The sequence below is a fragment of the Anguilla rostrata genome, chromosome 4, assembly GCF_018555375.3.
Source record: "Anguilla rostrata isolate EN2019 chromosome 4, ASM1855537v3, whole genome shotgun sequence".
Lineage (NCBI taxonomy): Eukaryota > Metazoa > Chordata > Actinopteri > Anguilliformes > Anguillidae > Anguilla > Anguilla rostrata.
Genome location: NC_057936.1, coordinates 38,553,799 through 38,579,183, shown reverse-complemented (window position 1 = coordinate 38,579,183; position 25,385 = coordinate 38,553,799). Strand labels below are relative to the sequence as shown.

The following is a 25,385-nucleotide window of genomic DNA, read 5'->3' as shown; positions in this document are numbered from 1 at the left end:
TTTTGTATCTCCATTTCTCCATTGCTGTCAGCGTTGAGGGAAAGCTGTTCCAAGGTTGTCTCTGGTTTTGGAACGAGCCCTATCAGCTTGTCGTTTCGTTTTGCTGTACTTGTGCTTCTTCATTTCCGCCTTTGCTATAGCTGGCTACAAACTCTCTGCTTGAAACCTGATCCCACCCCACTGGCTCTGTAGCCACACTCACCCCTCCCCACACAGAAAATAACATTGCAGACTTTTAGCAAACGTGCGCAAAAACAGAGACAGCAAGTGCATCGTAGATGTGACTGAGCATGGTTATTTTATAGTATTTTCGAGGTAAACATTGTGCATAGTATGTCTTTAGCAATCTGAAAAATGGCTTCTAATGGCCTGTAATAGATATACAGTTTTCAGCTATTCCATTCCCATGCTGTCTTTTGGCTTTCATGTCCTCAAGATCCAAGGCACAGCCCCCTGTGCTGATTTCTGCCTGGCCACCACGGAGAAACAAACACCCAGGCGATTTATTTTTAGCGAGAACTCTGGCGGTCTCTGCGGGTGACGGTGGCATGCTCATCAGTGCGGGGCTGCAGCGACTGATTGGCAGGTCTGCATTTCAGGTCCGGCTGCAATCGGGGGCGACTGCACGACGGGGAAAGGAGACGCAGAGCTGAGAGCACAGTGGTGCTGCCACTGCAAAGTGGTGGTTCTGGGAAACGGAGTGCGAAAGTCCGTCAGAGACTTGCCCTGTGTCGCCCAGGTAAGCCACCGGCCACTTGAGAATTCATTTGCAGAATTAATTTGCATTCACAGTTGTGTTTAGCTGTACTGTGCTGTAAGATGTATTTACGTTCAGTCCTTAAATGAGAGACTCAAATCCCCAGTGTACCAGTGAAAGGACCAGTGTAGTCGGTGACTCCTTGATTTTAACCAATCATAGCCCTTTGCTATGGAAAGCAATGTCGTTTGATTGGCTTGTGCTAGCCGGCTGTGCACAGTGCAAGGCACCCCTGCCTTGGAGTGCGATGTTAATGAAGCCTCACACTCAATCTCTTTGGTTGGCCCCTCCCACCGGCGTGATGTATGATGTGCGAGTGGGCGGTGTTCACCAGCAGGTTATATGGATGAGGTCATGAGCACCACAGTAAAAAAAACAAACAAAAAAAAAAGCACAGTCTGTACCCTGAGGGCACTAAGTGCAGTTCAGTGATGATGCGATTCCTCCCCCATCGGAGAGTAATGTTCCCTCCTCGAGCAATTAGGAAGGCTTACCGATAGGAACACTGAGAGGAGAGGACAGGACTGGGGCTCGGTTTTGAAGCAGAGACAGAAGAGTTTGAAAACAGCTTATCTCATGAAATTCAGGTAACTCAAATGTGAGGTGCATTTGATGCACATATGAAATGCAGATTTAACAGCTGCTTTGGGCATCAACAAAGGCCTGTTTAGCAGGAGCCTTTGATCTTTGCTCTGGATCCAGCCTCCTTTCCAGTAGTTTTCAGTGATGCAGAGGTGGATGGCCTCCGTTTCTCCTGATAAGACCCCCAACCGCTCATGTGCAGGTGCACATACTCTCACAAACGCTCACATGCTCTCACACACACACACACACACATTTGCTCTCTCTCTGTATTCATGCTTGCTGTATACGGGTATTCCTACAGGACTCTCAGGACAGCTGGGGTAAGGAGGGGAGCCTGGTCTTCTGCAGCCACAACTGCTTCATTCTGTACTCTGCTGCCATGCAGTCCAAGGCCAACGAGCGCAAGGTGCAGTACAGCTGGACTACACTACCCATAGCACACGCTTTCACCATGCTCTTACTGTACTCGCACTGCACTCACATCCTCCCTACACTCTTACTGTACTCACATCCTCCTCATACTCTCACTGTACTCTCATTGTGCTCACACTGTACTCATATCCTCCCCACACTCACCATGCTCTTACTGTACTCACACTGCACTTACATCCTCCCCACACTCTCGCTGCACTCACATCCTCCCCATACTCTCACTGTGCTCACATCATCCCCACGCACTTACTGTGCTCACATCCTCTCCATACTCTCTCTGTGCTCACATCTCCCCCATACTCTCACTGTGCTCACACTGTTCTCACATCCTCCCCAAACTCTTACTGTGCTCACACTGTACTCACATCCTCCCCACGCTCTCACTGCACTCACATCCCCCCCATACTCTCACTGTGCTCACACTGAACTCACATCCTCCCCATGCACTTACTGTGCTCACATCCTCCCCATACTCTCACTGTGCCCACTCTGTACTCACATCTTCCCCATACACTCACTGTGCTCACATTGTACTCACATCCTCCCCATACTCTCACTGTGCTCACATCTCCCCCATACTCTCACTGTGCTCACACTGTTCTCACATCCTCCCCAAACTCTTACTGTGCTCACACTGTACTCACATCCTCCCCACGCTCTCACTGCCTCACATCCTCCCCATACTCTCACTGTGCTCACCTGAACTCACATCCTCCCCACCTTTGTGCTCACATCTCCCAACTCTCACTGTGCCCACTCTGTACTCACATCTCCCCATACTCTCACTGTGCTCACATGTACTCACATCCTCCCAACTCATTACTTCTTCTCACACTGTACTCACATCCTCCCCATACTCTCACTGTGCCCACTCTGTACTCACATCCTCCCCATACTCTCACTGTGCTCACATTGTACTCACATCCTCCCCATACTCTCACTGTGCTCACTGTACTCATATCTTCCCCACACTCTCACTGTGCTCACACTGTACTCACATCCTCCCCACACTCTCACTGTGCTCACACTGTACTCACATCGCCCCCACACTTTCACTGTGCTCACACCGTACTCACATCCTCCCCACATTCTCACTGTGCTCACACTACTCAAATACTCCTCACACTCACTGTGCCCACTCTGTACTCACATCCTCCTCATAATCTCACTGTGCTCACACCGTACTCACATCCTCCCCATAGTCTCACTGCTCTCACTCTATGCTCACATCCTCCCCATACTCTCACTGTGCCCACTCTGTACTCACATCCTCTCCATGCTCACACTGCCCTCACATCCTCCCCACACTCTCACTGTGCTCACTCTGTACTCACATCCTCCCCATGCTGTTACTGGACTCACATCCTCTCCACGCTCTCACTGTGCTCACATCCTCCCCACGCTCTCACTGTTCTCACTCTGTACTCACACTGCACTCACATCCTCTCCACACTCTCACTGTGCTCTCACTGTACTCACATCCTCCCCACACTCTCACTGTACTCACATCCTCCCCACAATCTCACTTTGTTGTTTCAGTGACAAATTGCTATGCAGTGGTTTGGTTGAACACTCTTGCATAAGCCTTTGAATGACCATCAATTTTTCAGGGAACCTGAAATGTTCCAAACATTCTGATAAATTGTGATTTAGTTTGAAGTAACATTAATAATTGATGCATGTAAACAAACCGCTCTTAACATTGTCAAGTTGTTTGGTGGAGTGGAGTGCTCATTCTTTCTTTTTTGTACTTTAAAAAATGAAGACTTTGACAGCTGTGGTATTTTGTGTTTATTTGCATGTGAAAAATAAAATAACATTTTTTTTCCGTAGTATATGTATGATTTTTATTATCATTAATTGCATTCTGGTTATAAGCCTTTTCCCCCCCTCTTCCTGATTTCGCAGCCTGCTGTGACCATCTCCTCAAACTCCATGGTTAAAGAGAGCCCTTTTAAAATCCAGCACCGTTACAGCAACAACATGTCCGCCCTGGATGTCCACTGCCTGGCCCAGCTGCAGCCCAAGCAGTCCCCGCCCTCCACTCCGCCCATATCCTTCCCGGTCGCCGCCCCCGAGGCCACCCTGAAGGCGGAACCCAAGCCCGATCCGCTCAAGGTGACGGTCAAGCTGAAGCCCCGCCCCCGGGCAGTCCACAACGGCACGGACGGATCGCCGGCCCCGGGGCAGTCTCCCGGGAAGCGGTGGAAAGGCCTGCGCTGGCGGAAGTGGAGCGTCCACATCGTGGTTCCCAAGGGCGACCTCCGCCAGCCGGACGAGGGCGAGATCGACGAGCTCCTGCGGCGGCTGGGGGCGTCGCTGCGGCCCGAGCCCCTCCCCCGGGACCTCCGCCAGTGCTGCTTCTGCCACGAGGAGGGCGACGGGGTCACCGACGGCCCCGCCCGCCTGCTCAACCTGGACCTGGACCTGTGGGTGCACCTCAACTGCGCCCTGTGGTCCACCGAGGTGTACGAGACGCAGGCGGGCGCCCTCATCAACGTGGAGCTGGCGCTCAGGCGGGGCCTGTCCGTCAAGTGCGCGTACTGCCAGCACACGGGCGCCACCAGCGGCTGCCACCGCCTCCGCTGCGCCAACGTCTACCACTTCACCTGCGCCCTCCGCGCCCAGTGCACCTTCTTCAAGGACAAGACCATGCTGTGCCACCAGCACCGGCCACGGGGGGGCGCCCAGGGCCAGGAGCTGCGCTGCTTCGCCGTCTTCCGCCGCGTGTACGTGCAGCGGGACGAGGCGCGGCAGGTGGCCAGCGCGGTGCGGCGGGGCGGGCGCGACCGCACCTTCCGCGTGGGCAGCCTGGTCCTCCACGCCGCCGGCCAGCTCCTGCCCCAGCAGATGGCCGCCTTCCACGCGCCCGCCGCCATCTTCCCCGCCGGCTACGAGGCCAGCCGCATCTACTGGAGCATGCGCCACGGCAACCGCCGCTGCCGCTACATGTGCGCCGTCGACGAGCGGGACGGCCGGCCCGAGTTCAGCGTCCGCGTCCTGGAGCAGGGCTACCGGGACCTGGTCCTCACCGACACCACGCCCAAAGGTACCGCAGCCACGCCCCTCTCTTCTTCTCCTGAAGCCCGACAGAAAAGTGCCAGGACCGTTTTAAAAACGGTCTCCAGCGTGGAAAGCAGTGGGTGCTAACTGCTTGTCTAATGTCCTGGTGTGGTGAGCAACTACAAGCAGGGTTGTCAAACTCCGGCCCTGGAGGGCCACAGTGTCTGCAGGTGTTTGTGGTTGCTGTTCTATCAGCAGCCAATTAAGGCCTTGAGAACAAGGTGTGTGGACTCTTTAGCCAATCAGTGACAGAAATGAATCACTTTTGCTGAAACACACCAATAACCAGCAGACACTGCGGCCCTCCAGGACTGGAGTTTGACACCCCTGAGCTACAGTGTTTGAAGACCCAGAGGTCTCCCTCAATCATATTAATTAGTTTGTAAATTATTTGTATGGAATCGATATGGGGAGCAAAGATTGCTGCATCATAGAAACGTACAGCAGGAAAGGCTTGCATGACCCAAAAGAGTAAGAAAATCCACGTCTTTTTAAAAATGTATGACTTTTTAAAAATGTATCTTCAGCCTCATGTTCAGAGGGGGGGTGGGAAGACGTTTCAGTTTTAGGTCATCTCCAGGGTCACTGTTGGCAGGTTTGTGGGGGTCGTGCGAGCCTTTCCTTTTGGGAGGTCTACGAGTCAAGCTGTGATGTGTTTTTTTCCCCGTAGGAGTGTGGGACCAGGTGTTGGGTCCCGTAGCGGAGCGGAGGACTGAGTGCGGCATGCTCAAGCTCTTCCCCGTCTACCTGAAAGGAGAGGACCTGTTCGGCCTCACCACCTCCGCCGTCACCAGGATCATAGAATCGGTAAGAATGCCGCTCCCCTAAAACTCCCCCACACTGACCCACTTTGCCATTTTTGTCTTTGCAGTCCATAGGCCATGACATCATTGTTGTTTTAGACTCAAAGTTCTTTGGTTCAAAAAGCACGTATGCAGCCAAACTCAGTGTGGTGGCAGCTAGAACCTAAGAAGTATAATTTACATTGCGATCGATGTGCTGTAATTTTTAAATAAGCTTCTAATGTCCTTTTCAGGTTACATGGGCACAATGTTCTTTTATGCCCATCACTCAAAGGGTGGAGTTAATTTTCCTGCGCGTTGCCCCAGAATGCTGATTGGAAGCCTGTCATTTGCATTAGCATTTATGGCCCTGCCACTTTGGAATAAGAATGAAGCCTCGTTGCTCCAGTAAACCTTTAGTGTAGTCTCTGGGTAAGCACAAGCGTGGAGCACCACTTCATCCTGATGGTACGTGCGGTGGTCAGCTTGCTCCACACGTGTGCTTGCCTGGTCTTATCTGCTGTGCCCTGGTAGACAAGCACCAGGTGCCTGGAAGACAGGTGTAGGTTGAGGATTGAATGCAAGAAGAAGGAATTGCGTGCACTTATAGTTCCAGCGGTTATCTTATCACCTGTCTAAATTGGGACAGACTGATAAATCAATTATCTTATTCAGCTATTTATCAGGGAGAGTGTACAATTAAAAACATTACAAGCAAGTGATATATTGTATCCACATTAACCAATAGGCTACTTTTTATTGATCGTCTACGCGAAGATGGATCGCGTACGACGTTTCACGTAAGAAGTGCCAGATATTGCAAAAATGTAGTGGAAATAAGTGGGAGCCATTTTGTGTTCCTCCAGCTCCCGGGGGTGGAGGCCTGCGAGACCTACACCTTCCGCTACGGCCGCAACCCCCTGATGGAGCTGCCGCTGGCCTTCAACCCCACCGGCTCCGCCCGCTCCCAGCCCAAGGGCAGCTCGCACGTCAAGAGGTTTGTGTTAAGGTGTTCTGTGTGATTTTATACATCTGTTTTATCCCCCATGGCGCTTTCGCTCCCGATCCTGCTCCCGCTCCCAATCCCACATCGCGCACCCTCCACCTCCGTGTCGCGTCCTCCGCTCCTCCGCCCCCCCCCCAAAGCCGGTACGGACTTCAAGCATCGACGGCTGCGGGTACAGCTACGGTGACGGAAATAAATCTGTGCTCTTTTGCGCGTGTGTGAACTTGACTTGCTCCCATCTGCAGCCTGCTACTACTGCGGGGAAACTACGGGGAAGCAATAATTCATGTAGTAGATCTGAAGGCTACGGCGGCAGACAGGTGCAAGTCAAGTTCACGCATGCGCTAGAGAACACTGGTTTATTTTTGATTACCTTAGCTATACCTGCAGCAGTCGATGCTTAAAGTCCCTATTTTCAGGTCTGTCTCTCAGTTTGAGGCCTTGGCTTGCTATAATGCTCCTAGTGTGTTTGATTTTATTTAAATGAATAGATATAATCCATAAATCCTGTTCACGCACTGTTTTCACAGCAACGCCTGCAATAAACAAAACAGATTTTAATTCCATTAAAAGTAATTACACTGTAACCTTTTATAGTCAGTGCTCACACAGAAAGAATAAAATTGAAGTGTTGTCACTCTGGATGAGAACCTCCACTAAATTCCTTAATCTACCAGGAGAGGGGAGCACATGGTGCACTTCTGGTTTATCCCTCTAATATAACTATTGATATGGATTTAATTTGTATTGCTGTAAGTAACATTAAAAATGAACATGTAAGTGATTTTAAACATTAATAGTGAAACATCAAATTAAATATCTGGGAATATTTATTAGAATCTCCTCTTTTCACTGGGGAACAAATACAGCACTGCACCAAAAAGCCTGACTTCTTTGATGATAGAGTGTTTCAATGATGACGTATTTTTGTCGGCCAACCTGGATGTTTCTTCCACCATGGGTTCCCTCGGCAGATTTCCAATGATTTTTTTCCCAATAGGGATTTTGTTTTCTGTTATTCTGCTTTGTATCTGCTACATAGAAACTACCACAATGGTCACTTTCGGCAACCGTCGCTCTAATTTCCATACTAGCCCACCTGCACACAACAACCTTTCAATATAGCAACTAGTTAGCAACTTACTTTTTTAAAGCACATAACGGCTTCAAAATTCACTGTTGAGATATTAATGGGTGTAATTTCTCATAGAACGAGTACGTTAACCACAGACCATATTTCCGGCAAAAAACGAAATCCCTATGGGAAAAAAGCATTGGAAATCTGACCAGGGAAACCATGGCTCAAAAATGCGAACTTACTTCCGGGTTTTTGGAGGACAATCTGTAACACCCTACGGAAGTCAGTATTCAAATATTGAAAATTGCATGAATGGTTATATGTTCATGCTGGGTGTTCTCTTAAGAGCCTCAATGCTTGCCGCATGTCCTTCCGATCTCTTTAACTGTCTTTCCTTGCTGCTTTGTAACCCCCCCTCCCATGTCTTTGACTAATCAGGTGTTTAATTCTCTCATTGTGAATTTGAGGGTTTTGTTTTCCTCTCTGGTCTGTTCTGAACCCTCTGCTTCCTGTAGGCCTCACACCCTGACCAGCATCTGCTCCTCAAAGTTCTTCCAAAGCACAGTCGCCGGGGAGATCAGCACCCCGTACAGCAAGCAGTTTGTGCACTCCAAGTCCTCCCAGTACCGCAAGATGAAGGCCGAGTGGAAGAGCAACGTGTACCTGGCCCGCTCTGGCATCCAGGTGAGCAGAAACCTGCTAACTGCTCAGGAGAGATACTGTTTGTGCATCCGCAGTAGTGCTACAGGTACATAACACGTACAGCAACAGTTCATCAATCCTGCCAGTAGCGCTAAGGCATAATGGCAGTATGCTACAGGTACAGAACCTAGTTGCTCAGAGGTACTTTCACAGCAGTGCTACAGGTACATAATCTGCAGTAATGCTACAGGTACATAATCCGCAGTAGTGCTACAGGTACATAATCTGCAGTAATGCTACAGGTACATAATCCGCAGTAGTGCTACAGGTACATAATCCACAGTTGTGCTACAGGTCCATAATCCGCAGTAGTACTACAGGTGCATAATGTTTGATGACAAGAACAGGCCATTTTGTCTTCTGTATAAACTAGAGCATCGTGCACTTTGCCAGGCCATCATGCATCACTTCAAGAGCCCATGCTCCTACTACATAAACTGGAAAACTACTCTGTACGTTGATGGCTTCGGAAAATTATTTCCTACTACCAGTTTGAAACGTATTTTCACCCTGTAGCAAATCGGCTGAATCATACTCAGTTACTTGCAAATGGGTACTCTAAAAGAAAGTGTACGCTATCAGACTCGCCCTGGATGAAGGGGTGTCTGCTAACCACAGGGATTTTTTTTTATTTCTTCTTTCTTCTTCTTCTTTATAATCACCCACAACTCGTAAGAAGTATAATTTCACAGTGTCACATATTTGAGCAGCAAAATCAACACTTCAGAACATACATTGCATGCTGTAAATACACTTTTTTGGTGCAGAGATTCATTGTAACGTGTGTGCGTGTTTGTGCATGCATATGCATGTGTACACACACGTACACATTTACCAGCACTTACAATAGCCGTTTAGGAATTTTCATTTTTCTTTTTATGGCTACTCTCTGCTAACAAGGTTTACCTATTGCAGGGTTTGGGACTGTATGCTGCGAAGGACATTGAGAAATACACCATGATCATCGAGTACATCGGAACCATCATTCGCAATGAAGTAGCCAACAGAAAGGAGAAGCTGTACCAGTCACAGGTAAGGTGACTAATGGGCTCGTCAGACCTCCCAGAAACCAACTGGCTGCCTGCCTCCCCGTGACATTTCCATAAACTGGGTATTTGAATTAACTGCACGTTTTCAACCTATTGAGTATAACATAGGACATCATTCCAATTTCTTCTATTATAACCTATTTCTGACTAAAATGTCAGGTACGCCCCTAAGGTCTGAAGTCATAAGTGTAAGTGTACTGTAAGTGTGAGTGTTTGTGTGTGTGTGTGTTTTGTGTGTGTGTGTGTACACATGGTATAAATGTACGTGATATCTTGTACAGAGAGACTGACACTGATTTTTGTGGCGCTGTAGAACCGTGGTGTGTACATGTTCCGGATCGACAGTGAACACGTCATTGACGCCACCATCACAGGCGGCCCAGCAAGGTAAAAACAGGATCCGCTGCGCCCAGTGAACACGATAGGACCTGTGTGCCTGCCCTGTATTCCCTGTGCACAGAGCTTTTTGGTTTATGTTATCCACTCAAAAATTAGAGCCCAGCTCTCAGCTGTGGGGTTGAGGCTGAAGCTGGGGTTTGGCTTTGGGTTGCCAGATTTAGAATATATGAAAACCAGACTCCATGCACATGCAAACAAAGATGACATTTGAAGGGCCACTTGAAGCCGAAAGGGGGGGGGGTTTAAGCAGGAAAAAAAGAAACAAGTGTAACAGTGGAGACAGAAGATGGAATTCAGTACAAACTGGCAGTCAAATTTCAATCAGTTGTTCAGACTGGACATTTATATTATCTTGTCGGGACCTAAAAATTGGATCGTACAAATTATTTGAAATTCGGACATTCTGGTCCAAAACCGGTTATCTGGTAACCCTAGTTTGGGAAGAAGGGTTCTAAGGCCATGCAACTATTTGATCCATAAAATCTTGTTCATATTAATTACACTGTAACTAAATGTGCTTGTGTGTACTGTAGTTACATTTGTTGGTACAGTTGTTACAATATAAATACATGTGAAAACACACAAGTTTTTTTTTTTAGTTTTAAAACGAGATGGTTACACCTTGTATAGGTATTGAGACAGTGACACCATTTTTGTTGTTTTGGCTATGTACTCTTGCACATTGGATTTTAAATAACAGTGAATGTGGGGATAAAGTGCTGATTGCCTTTAATTTGACGGTATTTCCATCAATATCGGGTGATCTGTGTAACTTGTTTTACAGCCCTTTTTAATTGTTTCATTTCAAATCTAATGTGCTGGAGTGTAAAGCTAACACAACAAAAATTGTGTGACCATCCCAATACTTTTGCATTTAACTGTACAAGGACTTGTACTGTGTTGACAGTATTCTGAAACAGAATTTTTTTTATTTTTTAAACAGGTATATCAACCATTCTTGTGCACCGAACTGTGTAGCCGAAGTGGTAACATTTGAAAAAGGCCATAAAATCATCATTAGCTCAAATCGGAGGATTCAGAAAGGAGAAGAGGTTGGTTACTTCCCCCCATACTGTGTATCACTCAAAACAAACAAATCAGTTGAAGTGTCGGATGTGTGAAATGCAGGCATTGGTGGAAGTTTGCATGTATAGCATACACTGCGATTATGCCGGCTATACAGTGCAAAAACGTATTCCATTAATTGCCTTATACAGTAGTTAATAGTGATAGGTTTTTAATGAATTTAGTATATTGTATTGTTCCAATCCACATGCAGAAATTCTGAAGCATGCTTCTTAAATCTATTGTAAACATTTTTAAAATCCAAACTTCATTTTCATTGGCCACCCAAAAATTGATTGAACATGTTTTTTTTTGTTTGTTTGTTTTCTTTTTGCCCCAGATGTGCTATGACTACAAGTTTGACCTAGAGGATGACCAGCATAAGATCCCATGTCACTGCGGGGCCGTCACCTGCCGAAAGTGGATGAACTAAAGAAAAAAAAACCAGCATTCCTTGGAATTTGTTTTCATTTTTATAACGGGCCTGTTTTTTTTTTTTCTCTCTCTCTCCTGTGGAAGAAGTGTATTCGAACTAGAACCCTGTCCGTGCCCCCACCCTATAGGTCAATTTGGTAACCGTGTGATGAGATTTGGGTCAAAGGCACAAGGAAAGAGAGCTCTTACCGGGGATAGGGGTGAGGGTGACACAGATTGACTGTTTTACTGGAATTTTTGTGCTGTGTGTGTGTATGTGTGAGTGAGAGAGAGTGTGTGTGTGTGTGTGTGTTTGTGACTTTTTTCCCCTTCCAAACTAGACAGCCGCAGCTCATGTGGCTTAGTGACGAAGGTGAGAAGTTCATTTTTTTTGGGGGGGGGGGGATACGGGGGGGTGGTCTGTATGTTGCAGAATTCACCAGCGGATAAGGCGTGGTGTTCAGTGCTGGACACCGCCTAATTTGACTTAAGGGGCAGGCCCTCTAGTTTAAAGAAATGAATATATGCTATATATGTAAGTACAGAAATGTAGACACCACTGAACAAGGAATGTACTTATGAGTTCCTTAGGAATGAAACTAAGGGAAATGAACTTGCACTAAAAAAAAGACAACATTTCAATACTTGATTCCATGAGTCAGTTTATTATTATTATTTTTTTTCCTTTTTTAATTTCTGTAAAATAAGAGAAACATTTTTGTATTTATTAAGTGAATGAAGATATTTTTAAAATTATGAAAACAGGCCGAACTGCTGCTGTGGTTGGCAGATCAAATGGAAACTGTTGCTTTGTACAAAATGTACATATTTTTGGAAAAAAAAATATAAAAGAAAATAGAAATAATTGACCAAATGCTACCTTAATTGTTTGGATGATGTTTTATTTCTTAAAAGATTAATTTAAGGATGTTTTGTCATTCTGAGATTATATATGCTTTATAAATATGTACAGAATATGTAAAATGAAAAGGGAGTATTTTTGTTGTGTTTAGAACAGTATCATTGTTGTGATCTAAAATGTTTTCTGACCACTTGAAGAAAAAGTGATTTTCTAATCCTATTTTTGTTATACTGTTTTGGATTTTTTTTCTTCCTGATTTGTGCAACTGGATAATCATGGGATGTTCAAATTCAACAAAAAAATATCCTTAAACTTATCTAGAGGTGCATTCTAACACAAACTTTTGCCAGCGGTCTGTTCACAACAGACCTTTGCTTGAAATGTCAAGTTGGACTGGAATAGTGAGGATATTATTCAGGAGCTCCACTTGTGGAAAGTAAACTGGACTGTTCTATTGTCAGTGTAGTGCAGCACAGGTCACCGACTGTTTGTCTGAATGCACCTCGAGTTTGACCTTAAGACTAGTGAGAATAACTGTGAATTTCTGTTCTTTAAAGCACCCAGACAGAGTCTGTCAGCTCCTTAGTCTGAAGTAGGCACAAATAGTCCCTCCTAAATGCTCATACCATGCAGACTTCAGAGGTTATAGTTCAGCCAGGGGTTCTGAAAGATACCATTTGCCTTTTGCAGGACCCAAAAAAATGGGTTCAATGTAATGAAAAAAATTGATGGAAAAAGAAAATGATTTTTTGTAACAAAATAAAAATTAAAAAGCATGATTTTTATGTTTTGGCTGGTCAACAGTACAAGTCAGATTTTTATTTTTTTTTTAACTTGAGAAATCTGGTACTGACACTTTGAAAACCAGTTAGTATGACATGGTTTAATTTGTGTGCACAATTTCAGAAGACTGTATAATTGTTGATTTATTCAGACAGTCTTGAGCTTGTAATATATATGGCATGATGTATTTTTTAACTTTCAGACAAATCAACTGTATATTTTTTTTCCTCAAAATAGTTGTAATGAAATTCATTTCTTGGATATTTTTCTCCTCTTGTACAATATTCCAACATCTTACCAGTATTTGTCCATTTTTTTCTGTTCTGTATAGTAGTATCTTTACAAATGAAGCCTTTTTGAATTCTGAAGAGTGTTATGGGTATGAGTTTGTGGAATGAGACTTGGGAGCATTTACAAAAAATAAAATATTTTACACCTTAAACCGTGTCCTTCTAGCGCTTTAGTGTTATAAAATGACAACTGCCACTGCAGAAATTAATGGGGAAAAACTATTCTGGACAGACCATAAATTGGAGTGTAATTCAACCAACTCCAGCAGATTTTAATACTTTACTGTAGCCACTTTTGGAATCCAAACACATAGCAGGAGGAATGGCTTTCATATAGTAGCAAGTGCAATCTATTTCAGATTTTCTCAGTGCAGCCAGACCAAACAGGAACCCCTCATGACTGGGGAGTGTGTAACCCCCCCACATCCCCGTAGCTCCAGATCTGGAAATCACGCAAAAGGTCATCACATAACTGGTGGTATCCCCAGGTTTGAGCCAACCTGCTTATTTTCAGGAGGAAGTCACAAGCATTCTTTTAATATCCTTAATGATAGCTGCTTGTAAACTGAATCACCACTATCCTTGAAGGGACATTTAACTTTATGAAGTCTTTTGATAGTTCAGTTTTAGTATGTTTTCAATTGACCCAGATGGCTTTTACCCAGTTTATCCAGGTGCACTTGATAAAATACCCGCACAGTGCCATCTATAGAGCCAGAGTTGCCTGCTTCTGATACGCTGACAGTAAAAAGGGCAGTGGTTTGTTCCCCTCATTCTCCCCCAATTAAAGCAGTTTTACCTGAACCTGGCCAATATCCTTTATTCTTCCAGTCAGTCCGAGTCTCCTTATGCCCTTATAAGAAAAAATCATGTTGACACTTCGGAATTAAAACCTCTTTATTTGGTTGCATAATTTACAAAAAAAAAAAAAGAAAAACACTGCATCTTCAAAATTTTAAAACCTGTTTACATTCACATTAAGCAGACACTCGTGTCCGAAGGCTGCACTAACACCCCGCCCCCGTTTCCGCAGCGTTGATGGGCCGGGCCCGAGGCAGCTTCACGGCACACCGCTGGCACTCCGCTGCGTTCAGTCCTCCCTGCCGACCGTCAGAGCGCCCGTCTGCACGCGCTCCGCTGCACCCTGCAGCTCCTCATCCTTCCACACAACCTCGCCTCAGAGAAACTGCCACTCAGTCGCTCCGAAGAGCATTCTGACCACTACCCAAATCTACCTCCGGGTCTAACTGCAGTGAAAAGCCATGAATTTTCAAAAGCAAGTAAATTCCAGTGATCAATATGTTTTTGACTATATTTCATATGATTTGTTTTTTTTTTTTCTTCCGAGGACAACTGCATAACGGAGCTTTATTGTGCAGATTTCAAAAATGCTTCGCATTTTCACAAAACATTTCTTTGTCATCACTTACATACATTACAATAATTGGAATAATACTATTTAGATTGTTTTTTTTTTTTTTAAATGGTGCCTTTTACTGTCAAGTGGTACTTTTCTGTAAACTTATTTTGGAACGCAACACCAAAATAGAGAAAAGCTACCCTTTACTGTGCAAACAAATTTGAAAAAAAAAAAAAAAATCATGACTTAAAACAGTGATTATAAATAACACTTCGCAATAAAAACAATTTATAACTGTAGTACAAGATTTGAGAATAGTTTCTAAAAACCAGAAAAGGAAAATACATTTCTGGGGGAAAAAAAAGTAAAAATAAGACTGACCAATAGCGCACGATAACAGTTTGAGCTATGGCTAGGCCTGCAGCTAGGTCCTACTACCTGGTAACTGGGCTGCGTGTCAGCCGATAGAGTAGCTGACTGGTTGGCGAGTTCGCCGGTTGATGAAAGCTGTGGCTCCTGGACCAGAAAGACAGCCCGCTTTCCTCTGCCTTCTGGGAAGGGCGCGGTAGTGCAGGGGACCGCGGGCGGGGCGGTGGGGTTCAGGGGCCCAGGCCCGGAGATGAGGGTTTATGAATTATGTGGCCCCGACCCCCTCCGACCGCTCGGCAGCATCAGTCCTCCAGCTGCCATTGCTGAGACTGCGATCCGTCGCATATCGCCATGGCGACGTACCCTTTGGGGCTGAGCGGGTCCATAACGGCCAAACACTGGCCGACGGAGACCTGGTACAGGCGGTTACTCTTCTGAAACGACAAGAGACGGGAGAAGAAGAGAACATCGCTGGGGTGAAAACGAGCACCTTCCGGGCGTGGCCTCTCTTTCGGCACGCCGCATGCCGTCAACACAAACGCATCGCGGCGCCAAACAGATCTACCTCCATTTCAGACGGAGACCACACAAAAACTGACCATCTGACAACGCAACTTCCAGCCCAATTACAAAATCAGGGCTCGGGATGGGACTTCGTGTTTGACCTGAACGGGGCGTAACGTCTGGAGTAATGCCGTTTCTCACGGCTGTAAAAGCTGCCACGCGAACGAGCGGACCTCACCCCCAGGGTCCACTGCTGCGACCCCCCCGAGCCGTGGCACTTCATGAGGCGGGGCGGGTCGGACGAGCGGATCTCCGACATGTCCAGGCACAGCAGCCCGGCCAGGATCAGCTCGTGCTCCTCGTCGTAAGCCCACTCCTGGGGGTGGGGTGGGACAGAGGAGGGGGGGGGGTGATAGAGCAGGAGGGAGGTCCATAGAGGGGGAGAAACAGACAGACAGACAGACAGAGGCAGTTGGGGAGGGGGACCAGAATGGGGGTGGGGGGGGGGAGACAGGAAGGACAAAATATGGACAAACAAACAAGGTAGAGGCAGTGGAGTGTGGGAGAGGTGAAAGAAAGAGAGGATGTCAGAGGGACACGGAGAGAAAGAACGGCCATGCCTGGCTGCACACTGGCAGTGGCTCACTCCTCCTGGCCCTCCGCTCCTCTCTTACGCACTGCTTTTGCAGCTGCGCACACACGCCCACCTCTTATTCCCACAACGCACCTCTGCAAACACCAGCGCTCTTACCGCTGAAACAGTGTGTCAGCAGATATCCCTCCAAACGAAACGGAACTGCTTTTTACACACTTTCCTAGGCAGTGTTTCTACACCAGAGTGATGTGTGGGGACCTGTGGAAGGGCGGTGATGGTGTGTGGTGTGGGTACCTGTGGAAGGGCAGTGATGGTGTGTGGGGTCGGTACCTGTGGAAAGGCAGTGATGGTGTGTGGTGTCGGTACCTGTGGAAGGGCAGTGATGGTGTGTGGTGTGGGTACCTGTGGAAGGGCAGTGATGGTGTGTGGGGTCGGTACCTGTGGAAAGGCAGTGATGGTGTGTGGTGTCGGTACCTGTGGAAAGGCAGTGATGGTGTGTGGTGTGGGTACCTGTGGAAGGACAGTGATGGTGTGTGGTGTCGGTACCTGTGGAAGGGCAGTGATGGTGTGTGGTGTGGGTACCTGTGGAAGGGCAGTGATGGTGTGTGGTGTCGGTACCTGTGGAAGGGCAGTGATGGTGTGTGGTGTCGGTACCTGTGGAAGGGCAGTGATGGTGTGTGGTGTGGGTACCTGTGGAAGGGCAGTGATGGTGTGTGGTGTGGGTACCTGTGGAAGGGCAGTGATGGTGTGTGGTGTCGGTACCTGTGGAAAGGCAGTGATGGTGTGTGGTGTGGGTACCTGTGGAAGGGCAGTGATGGTGTGTGGTGTCGTTACCTGTGGAAGGGCAGTGATGGTGTGTGGTGTGGGTACCTGTGGAAGGGCAGTGATGGTGTGTGGTGTGGGTACCTGTGGAAGGGCAGTGATGGTGTGTGGTGTGGGTACCTGCTCTGGGTCGTTGAGGTCGCAGCCCTTCACCACCACGACCCCGCCCTTCTGACTGGGGCGGCCCTGAGCCACCAGACACTTGTTCACCTGCAGGTTGCGGAGCTGGAAGAGCAGAGGGACTTGGGTCACGTCCTGGTTTGGTCAGTGTGAACAGATGTGACACCCCATTTACCTGATACTCAGTAGACAGGTTTACCAGTGACATGTCCACTCCAGACCAGAAAATACTGAGATGTGCGTGTGCACAAACCCATACACACACGCGCACGCACGCACATACACACACACAAACCCACACACACACGCACATACACAGGCACGCACGCGCACACACACACACACACACACACACAAAGCTGCAGAGCCTCGAGAGTCTGGGTAAGATCTTGCCAGGGGACAGTTGTATGAGTCCAAACTGAGAGTTGAGCAATATCTCCCTTCCACAGCAGGGTTGAAGACAAAGCTACATATGGCAGGCCGGTTCGCCCGTTCTGACACAACCAGAGCCACTGAACACGACCTCAAGCTGAATGCTAATGCTTGCCCAGAACAAGAGAACACCTTGAACTGCACTCAGCAGCACCTGTGGTAAATGGGTCAAAGTAGGTACCTGCTGTGGGATGTTAAAACCCAGATCAGAGTCAATTAACAGCTCTGCCAAATTGAGCATGGCTGGAAGGTGCCAGGGCAGGAAACACTGGCTCATACCCCCCCACGCACACCGCCCCCTATGACCCCGCCTCCCCGCTCACTGGAGAGTCATAGCTATAGGCCAGTAGCAGTATCAGTAGTGGGCTGAGATAACATGGGTCAAGATAATGAAAAAAAGATAAAGCTAACTCAAACTTGAATGCAACAAGTCCACATTTCCAGTTCTGCTGTCAAGGGGTTTTGTGTGTGTGTGTGTGTGTGTGTTATTAACTGTAGAACTGGAAATGTGGACTTGCTGCATTCATGTTTGTGGTGTGTATATATATATATATATATATATATATATATATATATATATATATGAAACACACACAAACACACACACACACATACCAGTCCACATATTGCTCCTGAATTAATGCAAAACATGGCCTTCAGTGGGTTTGTTTTCAAACAAAGTCTAGACAGCAGCAGGAGAGTACAAATTTGCTGATTAACAGTCCCAGCCTGATTGGCTCACGCATCCATCACACTCCCACCCTGACTGGCTCATACATTTGTCACAAGCCAATCCTGATTGACTCACAAATTTACCACACTCCCAGCCTGACTGGCTCATGTAATCAATACTCCCAGCCAGGACTCCAGATTCTGGGACATTTTTTTTTTTTCGTTGTTTCTCATGTAATTGGAATTTCCTGACACTGAATGCTGCTGTTTTAATTGCAGACACTTTTTACCCTGCATTAATTTATTTACACATTTTTTTACTTTACCCTCAAAAAAGTATATGCCTATAAAAATGTTTAATAAGGGAAATGTTCATAAAATGTTAAAAATACAACCACAACATAACCTGATGCTTGCATCAGACTCCTGAAGTGAGCACATATCAGGAAGGGCCCATCGAGAAGGTAGTGCATTAAGATTTTAATTTAAATGTCCCTTAGCACTGATCATGTTCTACAACACTGTAAGGAATCAGAGTTGTGATACCACTCCGGATAAGTCATATCTCCGCAACATCTCAAAAAGCCAAGACCAAAATTTCCGGAGGTGTTGATGACATTATAACCTAACCTAACCTTTTGGTGAAAATTTGGTCCATTTCGAAATAAAGGTTTTTTTTTTTTTTAACAGATCAATAAATAAGACTAAAATCACCCACAACTCTGTTACACCCACACCATTTCTCTATGACCTATAGTAATGTAGATATGGCAGGTCTTTTTGTACGTCGCTTTGGATAAAAGCGTCTGCCAAATAAATGTAACGTAATGTAAAAGTCAAAGTCATGAAGTCATGCTGATTTGGCCAAACTTTGTTAGCCCATATCTCCCTTAATAATGATCTGAGACAAGTGTCGTTTTGGTTCCAGGGTTTCTTATAAACAATATCTGGTTGCCATTAGGTGAGGGCGTGGAATACCTTCAGTTTTGTTTCAAAACATTTTTGCTAACATCTGTCCCTTCAACAAATCTGAGACAGCTGTCTCAATTAAGCTTAATCAGTTACTTACTCGGCTGTTAGGCCCCATTGAACAACCAACTGCTCTTCATCCACAGTGATGAACACCTGTCTGCACTACAGATTTGCTTAAGACTCAAATTAATGAAAATTGAAAAAAATGTAAAAAAAACTTAACTATGCTGCGTCTCCATTTCTCGAAACAAAATGCACAGAAACACATACCTGTGACAAATATCTACCAGTAAATACCCATTTGTGCAATATTAGAAACCTGGTCAGTGTTCAATTAGAAGCTCAGTATAAACATACTGCGAGTTCGGCATCAAACCAACTATACTGAGGGTTCAGCAGGGTCAATGGAGTGCTAACCAGGTTAGGAAACACTGGCTTATGTGTTTATCATGCCATCACTACAAAGAATAAAATGAGGCAGTATTATACCTGGTACATTACATCATTCATTAATCTTATATGAATCACCAGTGATCCAATCAAATCTTAAATTAATCACCTTTGATTAAATATTTGAATTACTGATGAAGCATGGGGCCCCTGAATTAAATATTGTGAACAATTATTAATGAGTCAAACTACTCATAATTATTAGTTGATTAAACCACAGTGAACATATCTGGCCAGCCTTAAAAAGTCTCTTCATCGTGTATGCCCTGGAAGAGCGTTCAGCTTAGAGAAGGTTATTGAACTGCTGATTTCTTCACAGATCTAAATAAACCCCAGTTTTTCTATCAGAAGGCTGATGATGCACACGTGATAGTACGGGAAGTCCCGTAAGAGAGCTCGCACAGTGAAAACACCGCACCCGATGAGAACCTGTGGCCATAGGACACAGGACCGCTCGTGAATAACAGTCCGTGTCACTGCTGACTGGCAGGCACAGGCCTCCGTGGCTTCAGAATCATAAAACAGTCAACTGTGCCGCAGCACTGAACCAATATGCCAGCGCTGCCACTGCGTTACTACCGTTTATTTATGTGGGGGAACTTTTCAGAAGTGCTCCCGACTTCTTCCTCAAAGGAGCACGGGCAAGACGAGCAGCGGTTTTTCTTCGCCACACTGCCATCTGCTGACGATGTCATTTCCTCCCCCGGCACGTTGAGGGCCTAATGAAACGCTCTGGGCGGCTGCGAAAAGGCGCTTTATACGTCCTCAGACAGGAGACCACACAGCTGCTCCTCCAGAATGGCCCTGGGCCAGGCTGATCCCGGGTCAGCCGGATCAAAGTAGAACATGTGGGAGCTTTATGGAATTAAAACCCAGACGGAAAACAATGGCCTCCATACCAGCAGCTGCTTTCGAAAGCTTATTACCGAACGTGGCTCACGGGAATACTATGTACTCAGACACGCTCTGGGTCTCATTGCCAAGCGCTCATTAATTCTGAATTCAATGCATCTTTCGGGAAAGATCGTAATTAATACCCACAACTAGTGACAGATTTTCTGAAAAGTTGGTATACAGCACACAAAGACAAAGGCAAGTGATTAATCTGGACAAAAAAAAAGTCTTCTAAAAGATTGGAAACTTTACAAATCTATGAAGTGTGATGTCCCTACAGCAACTTTACTGTATATCAAAAATGAGAATCTATTTGAGGGTGTCTAATGTGATTGCACAATGTAAATTGTGTGCATGGACTCAAGATAGCTTGGACAAAGCTATCGTTCTGAATACGAAGCCACAAATCTGAGGTACAAACCAGTGTTTCTTTGTTTCTGACAGAATTGAATCACCGAATGACTGCTTAATCACTGATTGGCATTGAAAGACATTACATCACATTACAGGCATTTAGCAGACGCTCTTATCCAGAGCAACTTATATTGTATCCAATGATACAGTTGGATATATTCTGGAGCAATGCAGGTTAAGTACCTTTCTCAAGGGTACAATGGCAGTGTCCTACCGGGGAATCGAACCTGCAACCTCTAGGTTACGAGACCAGCTCCTTAGCCATTATACTACACTGCCGCCTACCTTGTTCAGTTAGCAGATTTTTTTTAAATAATAAAAAAGGTCACCTCAGTAATTCCCTGCTTACAGTACAAGAGCAAACACCGTTCAAGGCACTCTGGTGAATCACCTTTGTTAGACTGCCATCTAGTGGTGACATGAAGGTACTGCCGTAAACTTTGGGGAGCTGCTCGTTCAGTCAGAGAGCGCGAGGGCTGTGGCCCCGGCTCATGGCTCAGGCAGGGCGGCGGCGGCAGGGAGAGAGGGGCGGGGCGGAGCCTTACCCTTCCGCGCTGCAGCACCTTCGGCCTCCTCAGCCCCTTGTTGACGAAGACGGGCTGCTGGGCCTTGTTGTGAGGGGCGGACACCTGCATCTCGGGGTAGATGTTGTCCAGGTACCACCTGAAGGAGCGGCACTGCAGCCGCTTGCGCACGGCCAGCCGCTCGCCGATGTCGCCGTAGCTCCGCGTCCTCAGCTCCGGCCGCAGGGCGAAGTACTGCTCCTGCAGGGGGCGCAAGAACGGGAGGCTGAGGCTCGACTGCTGGCTGCCACTCGTCCTTACCTCAAGCCCTCGGGAGCACAATGCAAGCAGCGCTGCTTAGGCATCGCCATTCCTTCTGTGTGACGTGACGCATTCCTCTGACCCCGCCCCCCTACGTCCTCTGGCCCCGCCCCCCTCTACTGCCCACTCTCCAAACCCACCGTTTCCCTGGAGACAGAGCCCTTTTTCTTCGCTACGCTGAGTCATAGAACAGCCGTGAACGAGCCCTGAAGCAGGCCCAATTTCTAAATACAATTATCGCCATACGCAATAACACATAATAAGTCCATTCTCAGTCATTTTTTTCCACATGGTGGCTTAAGTTATCAGCGAGCCCATCAATGGTAAAATAAACTGCCTCGGCTTGGCAGGATTATTATTTCTCTCTTCACTCGAGTGAAATGCTCTGGCCGTTGGTTAAGCAGGAGTTAGATTAGGACCGAGGCTGACAGGCCGCAGAACACAATGCCAATTCGTGCATTTTTAGAATTCTGTCTGTAAGCCATAAAACTGCAGAACTCTTACATATTAATATTGCATTCTGAACTGGGAGTTGTTTTTTAATCAGTTAAACACAACAGTAACTCTCTTAAGCAGACCCCGTGGACCCCGGGAGCCTCTTGCCGAGTTCCAGATATGCGCGCTCACCCAAGACATTGCTGGGGGGCAGGATGGGAGGAAAGGAGAGCGAAGAACGCTCCCGAGACAATTAGAGGCAGGCTTCGCAAGAGAGGCAGCGGTTTTCTCTCTCCCTTCTTATGGGAACGGATGTGTCAGACAGGAGATGACACTCCGGTTACATAAGCGGCAAGGCACTGAGCTGCATGGCTGTCACACGCCCACGCTCCCCACCCTCACACACACTCCCCCCCCTCACACACGCTCCCCACCCTCACACACGCTCCCCCCCAGCCACGCTTCCCCCCCCTCACACACACTCCCCCCCTCACACACGCTCCCCACCCTCACACACGCTCCCCCCCCAGCCACGCTTCCCCCCCTCACACACGCTCCCCACCCTCGCCCACGCTCCCCACCCTCACACACGCTCCCCACCCTCGCCCACGCTCCCCCCCCTCACACACGCTCCACCCCTCACACAGCTACCTCCTCAGCCCGTACCAGCTCTCCAGCCCGTCCGACGCACCAGACGCCGCGTCCTTAAAGGAGGCAGGATTTACGGACCGCCACTCGGAAAAGGCTCATTCCTGAAGTCAGGACCGCGCGGGTCCCTCATTTCCCTCCTCGAGCCTCGCGTCCGCTCCAAACTGGCACCGCCCTCGCAGCTCACATCTGTGCCAAAAACGGCCTCTGTATCCCCCCTCCCCCCACACCGTCCGTCCCAAATCACCTGAGCCGGACCCCAGACCGCGAACGCTCTCATCAACTGCAATCCCCTCTAAGCAATCTACAAGTGCTGTCAATCTACAACTAGATCAACGCCAGGGCTCTACTCTAACATTTTTTCCAAGCTGAAAACACACTAATGCATTCCAATTAGTAGATGTGCTCCTAAATTATATTTCCAGTTAGCACACATCAATTTTCAGGAGCAAATGCTCCTAAAATGGCAGCACTGTAGTGCCCTGAACACTCATGCAAAGTGTTGCCACGGACACCCTTTAACCCTCCCTTTAAGGTGTAAGTTCACAAGTGTGTGATTCGAATGCTCTTAACTGAACATTCTAATGCTGGTGTAACAATCACTGCTGGTAACTGAAAGCAATGGAGTTCTAGAACAGACTCAGAATTTAGAAAAAAACATTCCAAAAAACCTACTCTTCAGAGATTGAAGATTTCACAAAGGCACTCCACAACCGCACAGCATGTCCCCTGTACAGACTACGGCGAGACGATTCCAACCGTAAATCCTTCGATGGGAGGGGGGGGGGGAGTGCTTCTTTACCCCCCACGTCAAAGCCCCACTTCATTTAGGCTTACGAGTCCCTCGTAAAAGCATTAATTTAATTTAGGCTAATCCGCGTAAAGACCTTTTAAGGAACAGCCACAGAAGACATTCCGGTCGTCTGCTGGGGAGCACAAAGCCTAGACTTATTACGAAGCCCGAAGACTGCAATTACGCGCTGACAGCCGGGCGCGCGGGCGAAATGCGTCGCTAAACGCGGCGGCTCGCCCTTCACTGTGCAAAGGAATTAGGGAGACATTAGTTGACTTGTCAAGACGGTCTTAAAACTGTTAAACCTTATAATCATTCCGTTGCGTTAAAGATGCATCGCTCCTTCCAGCGGATGACAGATGCTCCCCGAGCTTAACGGGCGGGGATGATTGCGGAGTTCTCGCACGCCGCCATGCTACCTGTAGCGCTAGCCGTAAACACAGATGTTCCGCGCGTGAGCCAGATGGCTGTTTCCCCGGCCTCCACGCATTCCTTCAGTCCTCCGCGTGTCCTCGTTCGAGCGGGTTCCAGACGTCCCTGTCGCCGCGCTAGTGATTGATGTCCTCGTCGTCGGCCGTACCCGTTCATGAATATTCATCATGGGCCAGGAATGTAAGGGGGAACACTCTGGGACTCAACAATTGCGAACAGACCTTCCAAGGTTAATTACACAGAGCTGACCATCTGCTAGGCATGCAGACGACCTGCGCCGCATTTCTTCACGTAAAACCGCGCGTAGACGCGCTCGCTGAGCAATGCGTGGGCCGGGCACTGCTTTAGTTTGCGTGCACGTTGCCATACATTATTTTTATGGGCCAGCCATATTTTTTCCTTCCAGACAATCAATTTCTTTTTTTTATTTGCTTCACTATTTTCAGCTAGCTTTGAGTCTGCTAATGAATGCAACCCTTCCATTTTAAACAATTTAAGCTCAGGGTTGTTCGTCGCCCTTATTACTCTGAGCCTTATTGCAATTTCCGTTTCACTAGTTCCCCAACTTTTCTCATTTTAAACCCTATGCACGAAGAAGGAATACGTAGGCCCCTTGTTGACTTCCTGTTCTTGCTCGCCATCGTGAGAATGCAGGGCAATAACACAAGAGGCACCTCAGTGGGCGATGCAATACACAAACCATCTCTGTAGTGCTCTCCAACACAGGCCCTTGAACAGCGCCGAACCGGTGCAGCAGTGATGCAGACCGCGTTCGCACACAATTCCTTGAAACCCGCCAAGATGTGCTCTGCGTCACTTCAAAGGATATGTGAGTGGACGTGGGCTACACAACTCCAGGCATCAAAATCAGAGGGCCTTCTTCATTATATGAAGGATCTCCAGTATGGCAATAATAGAAAAGTATAGAATTAATACACATTTTCTTAAAGAGCAAGTCAACACAGCACAGAAAGCTACTGTTGCAGTATTCTCTACGGGTGAAAATTTCCAATTTCCATTTCCACATTACTTGGCCGCACCCAGTCAGTGATGTCATTACAGGTATCTTGCCTCAGCTGTCAAAGGAAAAATGTTTTGATACCACTGATTGATTTACAGTAGGTGTGGCCCGCAATGCAACCTGGTTGAACATTCCAACAATTCTGCCCTGTGTTGACTTATTCTTTAACTAAAATCTCTACAATGTAGATCTGCGTGCACCTGGGATGTGAAAACTAGCTAGCAGGCTTCAACAGACCCAAGGAGTGAAGTACCTGGAAATGGAAGGTCTCGGCTGTGATCACCAGCCTTCCCTACCCTGGTTCAGTGACCACATGAGGGTGTCAGTCTACGCCCATCAGCCCTCTGCCCAGGCTCCCTAC

At 47.2% G+C, this 25,385-nt stretch overlaps 2 protein-coding genes across 5 annotated transcripts in view; one reads left to right on the top strand and one right to left on the bottom strand.

Moving 5' to 3' along the window:
- kmt2ca (lysine (K)-specific methyltransferase 2Ca) overlaps window positions 1–13,419 on the top strand; it is a 149,859-nt gene extending 136,440 nt beyond the window's left edge. The window contains exons 54-63 of the mRNA XM_064334063.1: window positions 600–739; window positions 1,644–1,748; window positions 3,683–4,823; window positions 5,508–5,644; window positions 6,486–6,616; window positions 8,219–8,387; window positions 9,321–9,437; window positions 9,768–9,841; window positions 10,797–10,905; window positions 11,259–13,419. Coding sequence (XP_064190133.1) covers window positions 600–739; window positions 1,644–1,748; window positions 3,683–4,823; window positions 5,508–5,644; window positions 6,486–6,616; window positions 8,219–8,387; window positions 9,321–9,437; window positions 9,768–9,841; window positions 10,797–10,905; window positions 11,259–11,351 — 2,216 coding nt within the window. The 3' untranslated portion in view covers window positions 11,352–13,419. The remainder of the gene's footprint in view (window positions 1–599; window positions 740–1,643; window positions 1,749–3,682; window positions 4,824–5,507; window positions 5,645–6,485; window positions 6,617–8,218; window positions 8,388–9,320; window positions 9,438–9,767; window positions 9,842–10,796; window positions 10,906–11,258) is intronic.
- Window positions 13,420–14,146: 727 nt separating this feature from the next.
- Window positions 14,147–25,385, bottom strand: part of galnt11 (UDP-N-acetyl-alpha-D-galactosamine:polypeptide N-acetylgalactosaminyltransferase 11 (GalNAc-T11)) — a 32,300-nt gene continuing 21,061 nt past the window's right edge. For all 4 annotated transcript variants that reach the window (XM_064332577.1, XM_064332576.1, XM_064332574.1 and 1 more), the window contains 4 exons: window positions 21,417–21,635; window positions 17,038–17,142; window positions 15,739–15,876; window positions 14,147–15,430 (listed from right to left, as the gene is read on the bottom strand). In XM_064332577.1, the coding sequence (XP_064188647.1) occupies window positions 15,299–15,430; window positions 15,739–15,876; window positions 17,038–17,142; window positions 21,417–21,635 (594 nt within the window). In that variant the 3' untranslated portion in view covers window positions 14,147–15,298. The remainder of the gene's footprint in view (window positions 15,431–15,738; window positions 15,877–17,037; window positions 17,143–21,416; window positions 21,636–25,385) is intronic.